This window comes from Orcinus orca, chromosome 20, assembly GCF_937001465.1.
Source record: "Orcinus orca chromosome 20, mOrcOrc1.1, whole genome shotgun sequence".
In the NCBI taxonomy this organism is placed as follows: Eukaryota; Metazoa; Chordata; class Mammalia; order Artiodactyla; family Delphinidae; genus Orcinus; species Orcinus orca.
Genome location: NC_064578.1, coordinates 8,552,559 through 8,570,699, shown reverse-complemented (window position 1 = coordinate 8,570,699; position 18,141 = coordinate 8,552,559). Strand labels below are relative to the sequence as shown.

Below are 18,141 nucleotides of genomic sequence, written 5' to 3'. Positions count from 1 at the left end.
TGTTAAATATTCACAGTCCAGTTATTCAAAGCCTGTCCTTATAATAACGTGTAAAAGTAAGTAATCAGATACCATATCAGAAGAGCAGGAAAAAATCCGGGTCTGTTTCCTGACACCCTCAATTCACTGGATTCTTAAAGTGTCTCCTTCTTAAACAGTAGCAATTTGACGGTGGGACTTAAACCCAAAGCTGTATTTCATGCAAATTTCTCAGCAAGCAAATTTAATAAAAAAAAAAAAAAGTCAAACTTCATTCCATTAGCCAATAAGACGTAACAGGAATACATAAAACGATAACACTAAGTAATTATTGGTGTAAGAGTGTTGGTCTAGCTCTCTAAACGAAGAGGATTCATAATTAAATTCACCCCGGGATCCCTGTAATTGAAAACCCATTTAAATAGCTTAATTTCATTTTTTTTCATAGGTGAAAATCACATTTCTGCCTCCCTCTGCCTACATTTGAAGGGAGGAGTGGCTCCAAACTCACATTTGGACACAGGAGGGGGACAACGCAAATTGTCTGACATTCAAATATAAAGATGAGTCAACAGACTCACGCTAGTTAAGGCGAAAGATCTGAGATCCACTCGGACTGGATTAGTACTCTGTACACCACACCTACGTCATGAAATCAATATAAAAATGCATGCATGCTCGTCTCAACACACAATGCATCCTTCACTTCAGCATCTGGTATCACCATTTACGTACATGTGAAACCCCAATGCTAAAACCACTTAAGCAGGAGACCTTCGCGCCTCGAAAGCGATCAGCATTCGTCACTTGCTTTGCTCGCTTGCTGTCTCCCTCATGGAAAATGCACTCAAACAAGCACATGCAAATCAGAAATCAAGATGTACCTCTTTGACTTCAGGCAACAGGATTTTTCACATCACTGATGTAGAGGATTCCCTTGGGTACCTGATTTAGTAAATATATTAAAATAAACAAAGGGTCATTAATAACCATGAAGAGGGCTTTAGAAGGACAGTATGTTCAAGGCAGCCTAACTACCTATGAAAAGGGCAGAATGAGACCAAAAGAAGAGTGATTTAGGTCCATTTGCTTTGGCATCCTGGTCTCAGCCCTGCCAGAGGAAGGGTTCACATGGAAGAGAATGGCGTGGGATGCTTCTTCAACGACCCCTCTCCACTCTTGCTCTGGTCCTGGGGGGCTGAGCCAGTGATGCCCACTGGCCTGGCAGCCTGGAGCAGCTTTAGAGCTGCCCTCAGTTCAGAGAACCAAGCGATCCTGGGTTCACAGTGGAGGAGGATGTGAATGGTCTCTGATGGGTGTCTCTCAAGTGTTCAAAGACTGCCCATCCCCAGGGAACCCAAACCAAACCCTGGCTCTTTACTAGGGCCTGTTTCTCTTCCATCTTCCCCCCTCCTCTTCCATTGCCCTGGTCTCTTCTGCTGGTACTGATGACCTTAATTGCAGATGTTCTCTTAACAAATAAAACCATTTAGAGACCACCCTTTTATTTATTAACTTCCTCTCTGTTTAAATTAGTAGCAGAGAATGCTTAGAACGGTAATATGAAAATGAGATTGCTTTAGAAAAAAAAAAACGTCTTTTTGCTTCACAGTGAATAACAAAGCACAGTAATTCAAAGTAGTTAGCTTTCTATGGTTCAAAAACCCCTTATTGCTATTAGCTATACTAATGTAAGTGGCAAAATAATTATCATTTACTGTACGGAGTCCAATATTTTCCAGACAGCAGTTTAATAACAAAGCAGACCTGTCATTTCTCCCCCTAGTTAGCCACACTCTACAAGTTCAGACTGTCAAAATATATTTAAAATCTAATTTAAAAAATTCAACATGGTTACAGTCAATCTGGGTACAATAACTGTGATAAACCAGTAAGTCAATCTCATTTTTTTTCCAACGTGGAGATTCAGTTATTCTTCTTTAATCTGCCCCACTTTTATTTGAATTACTTTACAATTGGTGTGAAAAAATACACACAACGCATACACCTGCTGAAATCTGTAGGCTGCTGTAACTGACAGAATCTTTTACTTAAATTTTCATTTAGCGTAACTCTATAATTTTCCCAGTTCCCTTTATCTAAATAGTCTGACTATGCATTAAAATACTCATATAAACAAATTTGTATTCATATCTGTCAGAGCTGCCCCAAATACATCATGGGCTTTCATCCACATTTCACGTTAGAAATGCTTTTAAAACATTACGGCACAAAATACTCTTTCATGTCAGAGTATACACTAATCTTTTGCCAAATAAATTATTTCTATGCCAAAAAAAAAAAAAAAAGAAACAAGAAACATACTGAAGTTATAAAACCTGGAAGTGTTATCTGTGATATCAATTATTCTCCATTTCAACTTCAAATGGCTAATCTCAAACAAACAAACAAAACAAAACAAGAAAACTTCCCATATAAGGTCACTTAAAAAAAAAAGTCTTTAGGAATATCAGATTCTTTTAGAAATGCTAGTGAATAGAGTTTAAAAGCTTAAGAGATTGTGGAGGGAATATTTTTGTAATTCCTTTGGGGCAGTGCAAACGTATGTTAAGCTTCTGCAAGGAATATTTACAGGAGATCATAGACTCGTGAGGCATTTTTCAATTTTAGAACAATATTACAAAGCAATAATTGAACGGAGACTTTGCAAAATGCCCCTTTGCCTTCCTGACCAGCTCACTCATAGCCTCTGTTATTTCTGGAGAAAAAGAATCGGACCTCATTAAATGCGTATTTGGAATCTTGCCTGAAATCTCATAAAGTAGATGTCCTTTTAGATCATTGGTGTCCCTTTCCTCAAGATGACCTCTATTCTCTGGCCACCTGGGGAACCCATCCTGTTATCAAGGCATTTACTTTCAAAAGCTGGGGAGAGAGAGATTCTGTTTGCACACCTCAATAGGGTCCAAAAGCCATTGCCATTTTCTGTTCTCATCACCTTCACCCAGGCTAGTCACTGGGGAAGGGTGGTGGAGGGCAAAGGGGTCTCACAGCGGAGCAGGAGAGGAGATTTTCCATCCTGACCACAGCGGTGTAGTCGAAGCCAGACGTCTGCTAGCACAGAGCCTTGAAAAGTGGGATCTATTTACCTAACCATTAAATAGTACTTTTAAAATAGCATAGGAATGTACAGTGATATTCCAAGGAAGATTTTAAAGGTCTCACTACTGGTACAGTGCAGGGAATTAACACGGACAGTGCACCCTGAGAACATACAGATGGGCAGCACGCACCTCTGCGATGCTCTGAGTCATGCCAAGTCCAGCGAAGGTTTTATGGGAAGATGATTATTCTAAGACAGACCATTCAGGCTAGGTTTGGCTCCCGCCTACCAACACATAGAGTAGACCGAAAAGAACTCTGTCGTGTGATCATGTCTGTGTCCTAATGTGGAAATGGTAGATTTATCTTTTAATAGCCTACCCCCTACAATGTGTTACAGTTCCATAAATAGATTAGATAGATAGATAAATGGCAGATGAAAGAAGATGTTGGATCCATTGCCTGAAAACAGACTCGACTATCATCTTTTAACAGATTTCATCTGAGAATGATGACTGCCGGTTTCCCCCATTCTAAGAAAAAAGATTTCAGTAGAATCTGACAGTGTAAAAGTGCGTCAGATGCTGAGATCATTGCTTTCGTTTCAACATATTTATCTGCACATTTATGAATCCTTCCTTAAGCAAAGAAAAAGGAAAAAAGCGGGGGGGATTTATTTAAGAAGGTGCAATGATGCTTAACTGCTTCACACTCAAGGATCCAAAAAACTGAAGGTCCCTATAAGAAAAAAATCCTACATGGAAGGTCTCCCTTCTGAAATTAGTTGTTTTAAAGTTTCTCCTCTTTAGACAGTTTCTGAGTGCCTGAGATTTGACAGCAACTGTGTTAAATCTGGGAATGCAAGCAAGCCCCTCTTGCTGGAGCTGTGGGTGAAATCCTAATAAAGTTTTCCTGAGTAACTTTCCTCTGCAATAAACGTCAAACTCTATCAAGGAAAACCCCAACTGTATGGAGATTTCTAGAAAGATTTTAAAACAGTCTATCTGGATTTCCTTCTTTTTCTTTTGCCTCTTCACTGTCTCTAACCAGAGCAGGAAAAAAAAAAAAAAATCTAGATCTGGAAATGGGCTGGAAAATTAATAGAGTAAAAATCAAATGATCTGGAGCTGATGCTCTTATTTGCAGAAGGTTCCTGGGGCAGCTGGAAGGTGGGATGGGGGGTGTCCCAAGGTGAAAGGCGGAGCCTTTTAGGGCTGAACCCCACTCCCTCCTTCCATGCGCCCACCCCAGAGCGCAGCAGAGCAGGTATTTTCAATGTCCCCAAGGGCTCCACTGTGGCCAGGGCAGTCCTCTTGGAAACCTTAAACCAAATCCCAATACAAACCCAAGTACCCAGCTGGGTCGCGGGCACCGGCTGGGTGCGGGGCCCTGGGGCTTGCTGGGAGTGGCCGCCGGTGGTGCCCCAGCACGGGCGCGGGCATCTCGGAGGGGAGCTGCTTTGCTAGCGTCCTGAGCCTGCTGGTCCCCCGGGGCGCAGCCCAGGGCCTGAGGCACGCGGGGACTCCTCTTGGCCTCGGGCAGCCGCCGGACCCGACCGCGCGGGCCCTGCTTCCTGTCCTTCTGCGCTTGGTGCAGTGGCCAGGGGACCCTGAGGATGAGGAGTGCACCTGGCCAGGGCAGTGATGCCCAGAGTGAATGGGCCGCGCAGAACAAATGTAGACCGGGAGGGGGTCGGGTGGGGTGGAGGGTGCAGGGCATGCGTGGGGAGAGGGCATGCATGGAAACTGGGAGACGGGACCTCAGCATCCTCCCCGCCTTCATCTCCTTCATTCCAGGCTTCAAAGTCCTTGGCGTGGGAAGCTCCCGCTGGCCTTAGACATGCCAGAGCCACTTCCCAGCTCTCCTCTGCATCCCTGCCTTTGTCTGCACTGGACCTGCCCCAGAAGTGACTTAATGGGTCCGAAGGCTCAGCTTAGGTGACTGCCTTCTGGTACAAGGTAGTGATTTCTGAGTCTCTCTGATGGCCCTGGTGACTAGGCATGGGGGGTAGAGGTGCCAGAAATTATAGAGAGGACACTGGGATGGGACAGGGACCAGGTGGTAAGGGGCCAAAGCCCTGGAGCTAAGGACATCTCTATTGCTTTTAGGGATCACGGGGATTTCAGGGTCTGCCAGAGGCCTGTCAGTCACCCTGCAAACACATCTAGCCTGGTGGGAAGCTAGGGCCCTAGGAATGACCTAGAGTTGACCCCTGGCAACTGGGGGTCATAAGCCAAGGTCCGTCTCTTGTTCGTAATACTCCCCCCAGCCCCTGCACACCAGCCGCTACCTGCCCTCTGCTCCTCTGGGCCTAGTTTGGGATCGCCTATTTTTCTGGGATCCTCAGGCCTGCTTTCCTTCTGGAAAATCCCCCAAAGGAGACCAGAAACCCACTTCCACAGGCTTCCAGAAGTGGATGAAGTCATGCAGAACCAGGACAGATTTTGGTTGCAAAAGGGAACTCGGCACTGCTGACCGGAGTTCTCAGCCCAGGATTCCCTTCACAACCATCCTTTCTGGGGAGTCTCTCAGAAGAGCGGTTACCACGCCTCCTCTCCCAGTTCTATAAGGTTTCACGGCCTCTCCTATTTCCTAACCGAAAGAACCAACCACAAGGAAAAACCATTCTTTGGCATCTTAGCTTGGAAACACTCAAGGTTGGTGATCAGAATATTTAGAATAAATTCAGAATCCAAATCCCCAGCGTGTAACTCACACCCAGGCCTGGGCTGGGTGGAGGCCAAGGGGGCGTGGGGAGGTGAGCACAGAACTATTTCTACTTCCTCTCCTCCTCTCCCAAAGCTCCACAGACACCCCTCCCTCATCCTCCCTTCTCGAATTAATGCCCCTTTCTAATCGTAATGAAAGATCCAAGAATCTGTGGAGAAGGGAGGAATGTGATTTTGCAATCCCGAGTTCTAATTATAGAAAAAATTGTTACTTGACAAAAAGAAAGGAAAAGCAAATGAATTGTGTTCAACAGGGAAGAGGTGCTTAGCAGATGACTACGATCTGGGTAGAGAACTGTGCATTCCAATCATAGCCTCTCTGTGGAAAATGCATCTTGTGAATTTCTTAAAACTGTCCAACTCTGATGCACATTCATAGAAAGGTCTGATTTCTGTGTGCCGTTGATGTGTTCTTTCTATATTGGCCTTGTTATATTGGGCAAACTTAGGGAAAACACACAAAGGGCTTTCAAATTTAAGCAATAAAAACGGTCACCATGCCATCAAACCTACTGCGGTGACCACAGAAATATGGGCATAACACATCCAATGTCTCCAATGTCCCCACTGCAAAATCACAGATTGAAATATTTATAAATGCCCCCAAATTAAGACATCTGCAATTTCCTCGGAGCTCTTAATTGGGGTTTGATCTCTAAAATTTTCAAAACAGAAACACACGTGAACATACAGGAAAGAAACGGACAGCTGAACCTGGTTTGCACCTGTGTGCAAATGTGTACACTGGGCGACTCTTGCCTTCGAAGTCTGCGTCACCGTTCGCTCTGGCTTGCCTCATTTCTCACCTCCCACAGATGCTACAAAGGAATGGAGAGCCTGGGGTTTTGCTACGCCTTCGTGCCAAGCAATTTGATTTGCTTTGTTTTTTGTTTTGTCCCTCTCTAAAGGGTAAAGATGTTCCCACATTGTTGCAGGACTGTACTTCTTTATGCCCCGGCAATCATGAGACAGCCTGGGAGACTGAAATTCTCTCACCCTGTCCCCTACCCCCGCTGGAGAAAAAAAAAATGCCAGACAGAGCTGGGTTTGTTCAAGAGCCGTGGTGGAGCCAGGCTTGGAGAGAATTTCCCTTTTCTGGGGCTGTGTGATGTCTAGATTTTGAAGATTTATATCAAAAGTGAGAAAAGCAGTGTTATCAGAAGGTGGGTGAAGGCTCCTGCTCTGTTTTTAAACAAATACAAAAACAAACGAACTCATCCTGATTCAGTGGGCTGGAGGGCTGGACCACCTCCCTTATGGCTACTGTCTGCCCAGCCTTGGACTTGGGACATCTTTTAAATTTAGGATGGGCCCAGAGTGAGAACAAACTAGGTTTCTCTTATTTTACTCTGGACAACAAGGAAGGCACCGACCCCAAATTATTCATCTAGCCTCCTGAGTAATAATCAGAAGTGGTGAAAAGGATAGCCTCTCACGGTAGTTATCTCTTCCCTAAGAATGAAGACATTTCTTCAAGAAAAGGGACAAAATTTAAAAATATATCAAACGAAAGTAAATCGCAGTGGGGAGCCTCGCAGACGAGCAGTGTAAAGCGGGTGAACCTGGCTTCCTAGCCTCTCTGATCCCATGTTTATACGAGAAGTAAGCCCCGCAGCTTTGGCTGTGTGTTTTACTGGCACGGAAATCAGACGGCTAAAGGTTGTCACGCGTGGACCTCAGTCTTCCAACCTATCTCTGTTAGTCTTTAACTACCGACAGGCAAAAAATTGAGATACCTGTGCGGCCAGCAGACTTTTAAATACATTGATTGGCCTAGAACACCGGGGGAGTACATTTGATCAAGCCAAGGGTGAATACGGAAGTAAGTTGGTCTGAACCAAAAACAAAGACAACAGCAAAAACCTTCCAACTACTGTACTCGGGAACCTCTGAATGTGTCACAAGCCACTTCAGTCATTTCAGACAAGGACACGCTGGGAATGTGGCTACTGAGACAGCTGCGCCCCATGTTTGCAAGCGTGGTTACCATTTGCCCCCTGTACGCTGTGTTTAACCTTAAAGCTGGTGGTTTGGCAAGGGGGGGTCCTATTTAAGAGCAGAAGTATCTCGAATCAACGTTACTGAATAAAAACTACCGGGGTAAAGGTATAAGGGGGAAAAGATCAGAGCCTTAGAATCCCGCGTTCAGTAATAAATAGAGCATCTCGCATTGGAATGGCCTCTGTTGAGAGTCCAGGTGGTTATGGCATGAAGGCAGATAAATATGATTATCTACACATCATTTCCTCACTGAGATCAGGAAGTAGAATCTCTGCCTATTTGAGGTCAATCTATTAATGTGTCGGATACATTGTAAAAAATTATTACACGGTTCTGGAAAAAAAAGAAAACATGGGAGGTGACTTTGTGGATGCCTGAGAGCAGAGAAGGGGGAGGAAAAAAAAAGCACACGGAGGGGGTGTACTTAACTAACATTGGTTTCACTTACGGCTCTGTCTGATGAATGACCACGTTTGACATCACTGAAAATACAATACTATCCAGGGCCCGAGAGAAAAGCAGGGTGCTCGGCTCTGTTAAAGCTTCTGCCCGTGGCATCTGCTTGGGGAGGGGGGGGTCAATTATTTATTTATTTTTCTTCTTAGTAAAATTATCTGCCAGAGAAACAACGAAGCGTGAAAAAGTACTGTTTAGCGTGTGCATGTCTACATAGGCTTTAAAAATGCTAGCTGTTAACCTGTGACACTTTCCTTCATATCAACGCACATACCTTGTAAATTTCAGTGGATTTTTTTTAAAAACCAATATTACAGGTTGAAAACAATCGCATCTATTCATTCTGGCGCATCGTAAAGTAAGAAACACCAGCGTGCTTTTCTGTGGGTCTGTGTGATCCTCAGACAGGAGGCACAGTTAATTAGCAGGGAGCTTATACATTTAATAGCTTTCATCTCTTAACACATTTATTTTTTAAAAAAGGAAACTCAACAGAAGTCAGGGGTGGGCTGTGTTCCATGACTGCAGATAGTAATAAAAATAATAAAAATACAGTTCTCACGTAAATTTCATTTTGTGAACACACGGGTAAGCACATGACGCTGTGGGGCTTCCAAAATGTGGTGTATCCCACCGACGGCTCCAACCTGTGAGTGGGCTCAGTTCTGTATTTGGAATGAAAGGAATTTTAACACTATTTAGACAAAGACTCAAATGCAGTGTAAAGGGAAAGCTAGATTTCCTTACATGATTAAAAAAAAAATGTAGAGACTTATTGGTAGTAAGGGCACTCAGGCAAGATTTCTTTGTTTAAAAAAAAAAAAAAAGCATGTATTTGTGTTCACCCCTCTCATTACATTTCAAAGTTTTTAGTAATGGTTATTTCTGAAAGTGCCTTTCATTAGGAGTTAGCCTTCTCTTAAAGGCAGCCACCAAAACCTCACTTTTTTGCCAGCACCTCTGTATTTGGCGTTTTCATATTTGGGGCAAAAACCTGCTTATTATATTAAACTGCCTTGTAGGGGCCTACCAAAATGCTTAATTGTTGGACCACTGTATTTTTTCGCAAGTGGCATTCATTCCTCATGAGGTAACTGCAGTCACTCCATCCAGGTCACTGTTGTTTTGAAAACGTTTGCCTAAAATTTTGTGTCAGATGCTGGGCTTCCTGTATAAGCGATATTTCTGCTTCTACAGGGGGAGACTGCAAATCTCCTCGTTGGGATCGGACCAAAAAAACAAAACAAAACAAAACAAGAACTCTGAGACAGAGAAGAACAGCTAACTTCAAGCACACGGAGGTAGGTTTACTATTAAGACCTGTGTTAAAGCAAAATGAAGTGTGGATTCAGGGGCCCTATCCACTGTCTTCATGTTCTGTGAAAAAGGGTAGGAAGGCTGACACACCGGCCAGAGCTCATCAGCGCCAAGCACAACCTGTTTTCCTCAAAATCAGGCCTTCGTTCAGAGTTGCAATATTATTGTTGCTATTATTTTTTGAAGAACAGAAAACAAAATACAACAAAAGTCACCGTGTTTGGCTATATTTTCAAAACAGTGTTGGCTTTGTCTAACATTCTATTAGCCATCTAGGGGAAGTTGCTGAAGAATGCAAACTGCATGAATTTGTAACATTAGTTGCATGAATTTGTGTCATTTTAAAATAGGTCAATGCTGTTAGTGAAGGTAGCTCCAGACTTTCCAAGGGATCTTTTAAGTGAGCCCGCACACGTAGCCTGTGTTGGGGTAAAGGCCGATAAATCAAAGCACAGCCTTTATTCCAACCAGGCATTATTTTCTGCTTGTATTCCAGGAGCTAAGGTGCTCTGAAATCATTACCAGCTCATCTACGTGGAGAAGCCCTCAGCTAAATATTCACAGGGAAATATGACTTAATAACAGTTTAAACCCAGATACGTACTTGGACTTCTGTGAGAGGTGGATTTTTCTTTTTCCTATTTAAGACAAATGACCTTCAAAGTTAAGAAACAAACAAACAACTGTAATTTGTCCGAAGTGTTGATGTGAAATCCTGTCAGGCCTTGCTAACAAGAAAATCATGGCATGTAAGGGAAGAAGGAAGAATAATCAATTTGAGCCAAAAGGCAAGAATTGTTTATCTTTACCATTGAATGCATATGTGCCCAAGCCACCTCTGCCAATGCCTTCTCTGCCGGGCTCGTTTCCCTCTAGATGGCTGTGTGGTGGGATGAGAAGCTCAGGGCGAGGCTGAGAAGGCCCTGCTCTCTGGTTGGGATTTTTGTTTGTTTGTTTCCACCAGGGCAATGATGTCTCTACTTATTTGAAAACTGAAAACTCTGGGGGAGGGGGATTTTGAGAGATTGTAATTTACATTTATATTAAATATTACTAATTATTGGAAGGGACTGGCCTTCCACCTCACAAAACAGCCTATGTTTCACTCTGAATTATTGCCTCATTACTTCTCCATTAATCCTTCCTCTGGAGAAAAGGATGCCTTTTACACTTCTAACGCAGTGTTGGGCCCAGTTAAACTGTACACTAAGAAACTGAGTACAGAATCAAAAAAAAAAATGCAGTTTATTATTGTAGATTATTCTTTCTCTTGATATAACCAGAATTGAAAATGAAAGAAAAGCACATAGGAACATCACGCGTGGTTAGTTAGTAACTCAAGATATAAAACAATTTTGCACAGCAAAATATGTAAAAGAAAAGTAACTGACAAGATTTTTTTATATTTATTGTGGTAAGATTTACTTTTCATTTTGTTTTTAAAGACAGGATGTCAGTCCCTGAAAATAACATTTACTGATTATTGCCTTTAAAACTGTGGATTTTTTTTTAAGTTACAGAAAATCCAGTTCTGCACCACAATACAACTGTAAAAAAATCTGCATCATCTTAAAACTGTGCAGTAATGCCATTTTTTATAACTGCATCAATTTATTAGCGTTCTAAACAGTTTTGCAAATTTTTTTTGTATTATATGCTTGCAGGTTATATCTTAGTGCAATTCAGTCCCAAATACTTTAATTTTGAAAAAAAAAACATACATTTTGAATGTAAAATACCCCTACAGATATAAACAGGGGTGTTTCCCCTTTTAATACTTTGGTTTTCAATACAGTCAGTGGTATAGCAAAGACTACACATACCCAACTTATATTTAAGTTGCAAGCACATGCTGTATAAGCTACTTTTTTTTAAACAGTCCCCTTGCAAACTCTACCCCCCTTAACATCACAACAGTAAACAATTTAGTGCATCAATCTTTTAAAAAATCTACAGCTAAACAGACCTAACTCTTTCAAATTTATCTATAACATTCCTTTATCTGTAGCATACATTTTAACTGGGCTAACAGATTATAAAAACTAGAATTAAATTATATACTAGAAACCCATAGCATTCCACATTTGACAATGACCAAAAGCCAAAAAAAAAAAAAAAGGAAAAAGAAAAAGAAAACAAACCAAAAAAAATAACGGGGCAGATTTCTTTTTTTAAAAAATAAATTTTAGACTGCTTTCGGCAACAGCACAATTTTAGTCCCCCCAGTGGGGCAGTCATTCTTATTAAAAAGAAAGCATTAAGAGTTCTTTACTGTTGGCCGTGTTAAATTTTTTAACCCATTCTGGCATCTTTAACAAGGAATCCCTTCAGTGCATTTACAATGGGAGGCTGAAGTTCTGAGTAACTCAAAGCAGTTTTGGAGCAGATGCAAACTTTCATGGGAAGAAGCCTCTACGGTTGCACTTTTTTTGTTCTGAACTCAAAAAACTCATGAGGCAATAAAACAAAAGTATGAATGCCAATGCCATAAGTCTTCGAACGTCCATTTCCAAGCCAAAAGGAAAAAAAAAAAGAAAAAAATAATTATACCATACATGTCCAGCATGCAGGCTTTTTTATTAATATAATGTCTCTTTTCCATAAAGTCTTTGAAACAGTTATAGTTCATTGTTGCTAAGACAAAGTAGCAAGCATCGTAATGCATGAGATGAGAATGAGTTTTTTAAATGGCAGACTAAACTCTCAGATTTGGCATCATAAGGACCAAAACTCACGAGTCACACCCAGAAGGTTGATGCAGGCTTGATTGTGGCAGGTTCATGAGGATTTTTCCCCTCTATTTTAGCATAACAATGCTCAAAAAAACCCGATGGAACTCAGCACGCTGCAAGTGTATAACATTTCACATTTTTTTTTTCCTTTGCAAGCTCAATCTCATACGAAGAACTCAGGAGGAGAAAAAAAAAAACTTAGCTTTTTTTTTCTTTTTTTTCTTTTATCTCAGAGGAGATGGGTGGAGAGGGAGTGAGGGTGGAGTGTGGGGAGGAAAAAAAAAGGAGGTAACACAGCAAGCTCCAAAAACTCTAATTAAAAAAAAAAAATCCAAACAATACAAACACACACACACAGAAAATGAACACCAGCTCATGAACTGAAGAAGAAAAAAATATGTGAATGATGCAGGCTTCAAAGGTGAGCATGAGGAACTCTGCCGAGATCGCTGAACATTGAGCACGTTGGGGGGGGGGGAGTGTTAAAAAAAAGAAAAAACAAACAAGCTAGCGAGTTATGGAGAATTTCAGATTGGCAATGCATGAGCCAGACAACCTGCCCCTCCCCGACTTCAAAACAGCCGTCGCCACCACCACCAACTCGGAGCACGGTGTGTGTTGTGTGTGTGTGTGCGTGTGCGTGTGCGTGTGTGCGTGCGCGCAGGGGGCAACTGGGGGGGGGGCAAGCTCGGGAGGGGAGGGGGCGAGGCGGTGGCGAGTAAGGCTCTGGAAGTGGCAAGCCCACACCCGAGTCGGACCCCCATGGAGCACTTATCAAGGTGGCTAGCTGGGATCGCGTGTCAGACTCACATGAAAAACTCGGGAGAGGACGGGTTGTCGCTGCTCGAGCCGTTTTCTCGGAAGCCGCTGCTCACCAGCTTCTCGTATTTCTCCTTGTACGCGTCCCTCTCGCGCACCAGCCTGGAGATCTCCTGCTTGAGGTGGTCGACCTGCTGCAGCAGCTGGTTCTTCTCGGACTCCAGGACGTGCCTCTGCTGCACCCTCTTGAAGCGGCAGGACTGGGCATAGCCGCGGTTTTTCAGGGTCCGCCTCTTCTGCTTCAGCCGGATCACCTCCTCCTTGCTGACCCCGCGCAGCTGCCGGTTCAGCTCGCGCACCGACATGGTCACCAGCTGCTCGTCGGAGAAGCGGTCGTCGAAGTGCAGGCCGCCGGCGGCGTGGTGCGGGTGCAGGGCGCCCCCCGCCCCCGCCGCGCCCCCGCCGCCGCCGCCGCCGCCGCCGCCGCCGCCTCCGCCGCCGCCGCCCCCGGCGCTGGCCGGGCCGCCGCCGCCCGAGCCGCCCGCGCCACCGGCCGAGGCGGACGCGCTGCCCGCGGCGCCGGGCGCGCCGGCCGTCGGGTGATGGTGGTGGCCGGCGGCGTGGTGGTGGTGGTGGTGGTGGTAGTGCGGGCCCGCGCCGCTCTGCGCGGCGGCCGCGGCGATCACGGCGGACACCACGGCGGCGGCGGGGCCCATCTCCTCGCCGCTGCCGCCCAGGGAGGCGCCGGCGCCGGCCCCGGCCGCCGAGGCCAGCTGCTGCGCCCCGCGCGCGTAGCCATCGAAGCCGCCCTGGAGCTGGTGGCTGTTGCTGATGAGCGCCTCGACCGCGTCCTCGGGGCTGAAGCCCAGCGCCTCGGGGTTCAGCTGCTGCGGGTAGCCGGTCATCCAGTAGTAGTCTTCCAGGTGCGCCTTCTGCTCGCTGCCCGAGCCCGGGCTGGGCGCCGAGAAGCTGGGGGAAGGGGGCACCGAGCTGCACGGCGTGCTCATGGGGGTGGAGGACAGCGAGCCCCCGGCGATGAGACGGCCACACTGGCTGATGATGCGGTCGGTCTCCACCGGTTCCTTTTTCACTTCAAACTTCATCAGATCGAAGTCATTAACATATTCCATGGCCAGGGGACTGGTGGGCAGGTCGGAGTTGCTCATTGCCAGTTCTGATGCCATTCTCCTGCCGCCGCCGCCGCTCCGCCAGATGGGCTGCAGGAGAGGGGCCAGCGGGCTGTGCTGGGTGGCCAGCGGGTGAGCCAGCTTGCCGGGCTGGGGCGCTTCTAGCTCGCGCGGCGGTGGCTGGCCCGAAACCTCCGAGCGCGCACACACACCCCCCGCCCTGCCCGCGCCCCCCGCGCCCGCCCTCCCTCCCCCCTGCTCACGCCAATGTGCTTGCTCGCTCGCCCCGGCCCCTCCTCGCCTGCTCGCCTCCTAGCGCGCCGAGCCGGCGGCTTCAGGCTCGGGAAGGTCCTCTGCGGGCTGCGGTGGCGGCGGCGGCGGCGAAGCCAGAAGAGCCCGGCTGGGTGCGCGGCGTCCCCCGCTCGCCGCTCCGCTGCGCGTTTTGCATAAGGAGTGCTCGCCTCGCCGGCCCGGGCTGCAGGCGGGGCGCGCGCGGCGGCCGCTCGGGGCTGGAGGCGCGGCGGGCCGCTGTCCGGGCGGCGCGGGCCTTGGCACAGGGGAGTTAACACTTCATGCTTCTCGCCTCCTCTTCTGCCTGGCTTTTTTTTTTTTTTTTTTCCTTTCCTCTCTCTCTCTCTCTCAACCTCGCGGTCTTCCTCCCTCCGTGCCAAGTGCAAGACAGAGGTGCAGCCGGGCTGGAGGAAAGGGAGGGGGGAGCGGAGTTCTTTCTTGCCTTTTTTTTTTTTAAAGCGAAATAGCGAAGTCCTGGGGAAAGGCGAGGCGGAGAGCAAAAGGGGAGAGGCCGAGCCGACGAGCAGCCCGAGCTACAGCTCGAAGATGAAAAAAAGATTTTAAAGCCTCTGATCCAGCAAGAAGAGTTTAAAGCAATTGCTGAGTTTTATAGCACTTGTGACGTCAGGCCCAAAAGGGAAATTGACTGGTACTCCGGACCAATGGGAGGCGGCGAGAGCGGCCGCGATTAGCATAATATAGAAACAAGGAAACTTTTCCGAGCTGTCAATCAGGGCCCAATCAGCTGACTGTCAGCTGGGACTGGCAGTATTAACCCTTCCTGTGCCGCAGCCTCCTCGGGAGGTTGCAAAGCCCGGCGCAAAGTTTGGTGCAAGAGGGGAAGGAGTTTTCCAGGTGGACTGCGGAAACCCGGGTGGACCGGCAGGACGGTTGGCTTTACTTCGGAGCGAGAAAGGCCTGCCTTCCGGAGCCCCAGCTCGCCCGCCACTCGCTCGGCCGGGATTGGCCGCCGCCCCCCGCCCCTCGCCCCCGCCGACCACCATCCCCAGGGTCGTGAATTCACAGGGTAGCTTTTTCTCCTTGCTCCACCTTCGGCACCCAGGTGTCCGCCCGGGGGAACCTTCCTTCCCCCGAGCCTGGCAGTGCCCGGAGCTCAAACTTGGCCCAAACTCTTTGTCCCTCTTCCCGGTGGCCGCGCGCGGGTGTGCAGGGGTCCAGACGGCGCGGAGGACGTCGCCCCGCCGCGCGCCTGCTGGGGCGGTCTGGAGTCGGCGGAAAGAGAAAGCGCGCTTTATCACCCTCTTTTAAAGGAGGTGAACTAAGTTGTTCGGGAGCCATTCCGCGCGGGGGCTGGTTGCCCGCTGGCGTCGCGTGCCCTTGCGGGGGGAGCGAACTCCTCCGCGAATTAACTCCGGGAAAGCTCGGAGTCAGGTCAGCCCGGCTCACCCTCCGGCTTCCGACTCTGGCCCGAGTTTGGCCTTTGAGATTCATTTCTCTCCCCCCCCCTCTCACACACACACACACACACACACACACACACACACACACACACACACACACACACACACACACACACCCTTATGAAATCTGACTCCTGTTTATCAGGGTCCCGCGCGCCCTTTGCACTTTTACGTTTCACTTAATTATTTCAGACTTGATCGTGGCGTGGAACAAGGGGTACAAAAAAAACAAACACCCAGCCTTCACCAGCTCCCCTCGAAGGGTTAAATTTTAAACGGCGGTTTCTCGGACGGGCCCGGAAACCTAGAGTGGGGGTGGGGTGGAGTGGAGTGGGGGGCTGCATCTCCCCCTCGGGGTCGCGGATGCTAATGACTATTCAGTTTTCTAGACCGATCCTTCTAAAGCTTATGCAAAAAAGAAAAAGGAAGGAAAGAGAAAGAAAAGAAAAAAGAACCAACAACTCTGTTTCTAAGATTTTAAAGCGATAGACCAGATGGAGAAGCCGAGATTGACTTGGGGGGAAGCAAGAGTGCGTGAAGCCGACCCAGCGTTTGGAAGACCAGCCCACCCGCTTGGATGTTGGACTGTTGATTCCTCCAATTAATGAAATGCATTTGGTGTTAATCATATTTATCTTATTTTATGGGACGGGGGGGACGCTAGGACGGTGCATTCAAAAAAAAAAAAATTCTGAAAAGCCTGCAAAACGATCGAAGAGTGAAAACTATTGTTGGACCGACTTGGTTTTTACCTCAACAGCGCCACCTTTCGGCAAAGGTCAGTTGAAATGGATCCGTGTCCAGTTTTGTTGATGAAATGAAAAGAAGCTGGTTTCCCTAGGTGGGAGGAGAAAAGAGGCACAGAAAGTTAGTTTGACTGCAGTGGGAGAACCCGACTTTGTTAGGAAAGGGGCTGAAGGCAGTGCTGGCAGGTGCGAGAATCATTTTTCTCTACCATCCCCCTTGACTGTGAATACAGAGGCCAGGGGACCCAGGAGCCTTCCAAGTGTAACTACAGCTGAGAGGCTTATGCAAGAGGATCCCATGTAACAAACAGGGCCCCAAACCCTTTAAAAGTGCCAGGATGGATTTTCGACGGGCTTTATGGCAATATAAATAGAATTAAAGTTACTTGTAATTCAGTGATAAATGAGATGTCTCTAGTAAGTAAGATTAAGTGCAGTGCTATAAAGTTGTTTATCTGAAAAGTAATTCTCAGAAAACCTGACTTCTGACACTTAGTCATATATTAAGCCAGCTTCTTGAACACTGCACTTCAGAATGCTCTCACCCACCGGACAGCATACTTTACTATTTATAACGAGACCTTAGGTGTCACTCATTGGCTTCATACACCAGATTAGACTTGTGTTAATTTCTCTCATGCTGGCAGCCTTGGGTTTCCGCAAACCCTGGAATCCCTAACGAGAGATTCCCCAAAACGTTTGTAGGCACATCGTTACCCTAAAAGGACAGCACTGTTGCTGTTTTCTAGAAAAGCACTTTTTCTTTTCATCATCACTGCAGAGAAGCTGTTTATATGGGTAGTTTTGGTTTTATGGGAGTACTTTGTCGGGATGGAATGAGGTATGTCTATTACCAGTTTGGGGAAGAAAGAGTGAAGATTATGTCAATATTTATGCAACCTAACAGAATTCCTTTGCTTTCCTCCTCTCAAACAGTATTTCACCTAGTAATGAAGTTAAGGGATTACAGCTTATGTATTCAGAGGAAAATTTACTGCTTGAATTACATAAACATATCGTGTCATTAGCATTGTCTATAGCAATACTTTTCTAAGCCTTTTTAAAATCACTAGCCACAAATGTCTGAAGTTTCTATTTTGCATGTAAAGTATGAATTTCAGCATGCTTAGGAAGAAGTAATTCAGTTTTTACGAGAATTTGTTTCTTTAATCCTTTTGCATCACAGTTTTGGTAAAAGCTGTGAGATACGATCCCTGCCTTTCATGAAAGTATTTTTGGTCAGGAACACTGAAACTGCTACACTTATAAATAAAACAACATTTATAAACAAAGTTCACCAATGAGGAAGACCATGAGATATAGATTCATGGCCATGCACCTAACTGTTGCAATTATGTGTCATTTCTAGATATTAAATACCCATGTTTGGTCAGATAAATGTATTATTATCTGCACATTTTTATGGTTTATTTTTGTACACTGCTGTCAAACCAGGCAGGGTATCTTTTTTTTTTCTCTCATTGCAGAATCTTTTATAGTCTCCCATTTTCTCTTGGAAA

At 46.2% G+C, this 18,141-nt stretch overlaps 1 protein-coding gene across 1 annotated transcript; it reads right to left on the bottom strand.

Annotated features, from left to right (window-relative positions):
- Nucleotides 1-8,668: 8,668 nt before the first annotated feature.
- Nucleotides 8,669-14,233, bottom strand: MAF (MAF bZIP transcription factor). Its single transcript, XM_049703842.1, is given in 3 exon segments — nt 8,669-8,836; nt 8,839-8,893; nt 13,088-14,233. Coding segments are annotated over 3 exon segments (1,227 nt in total). The 5' UTR covers nt 14,221-14,233; the 3' UTR covers nt 8,669-8,797.
- Nucleotides 14,234-18,141: the final 3,908 nt, after the last annotated feature.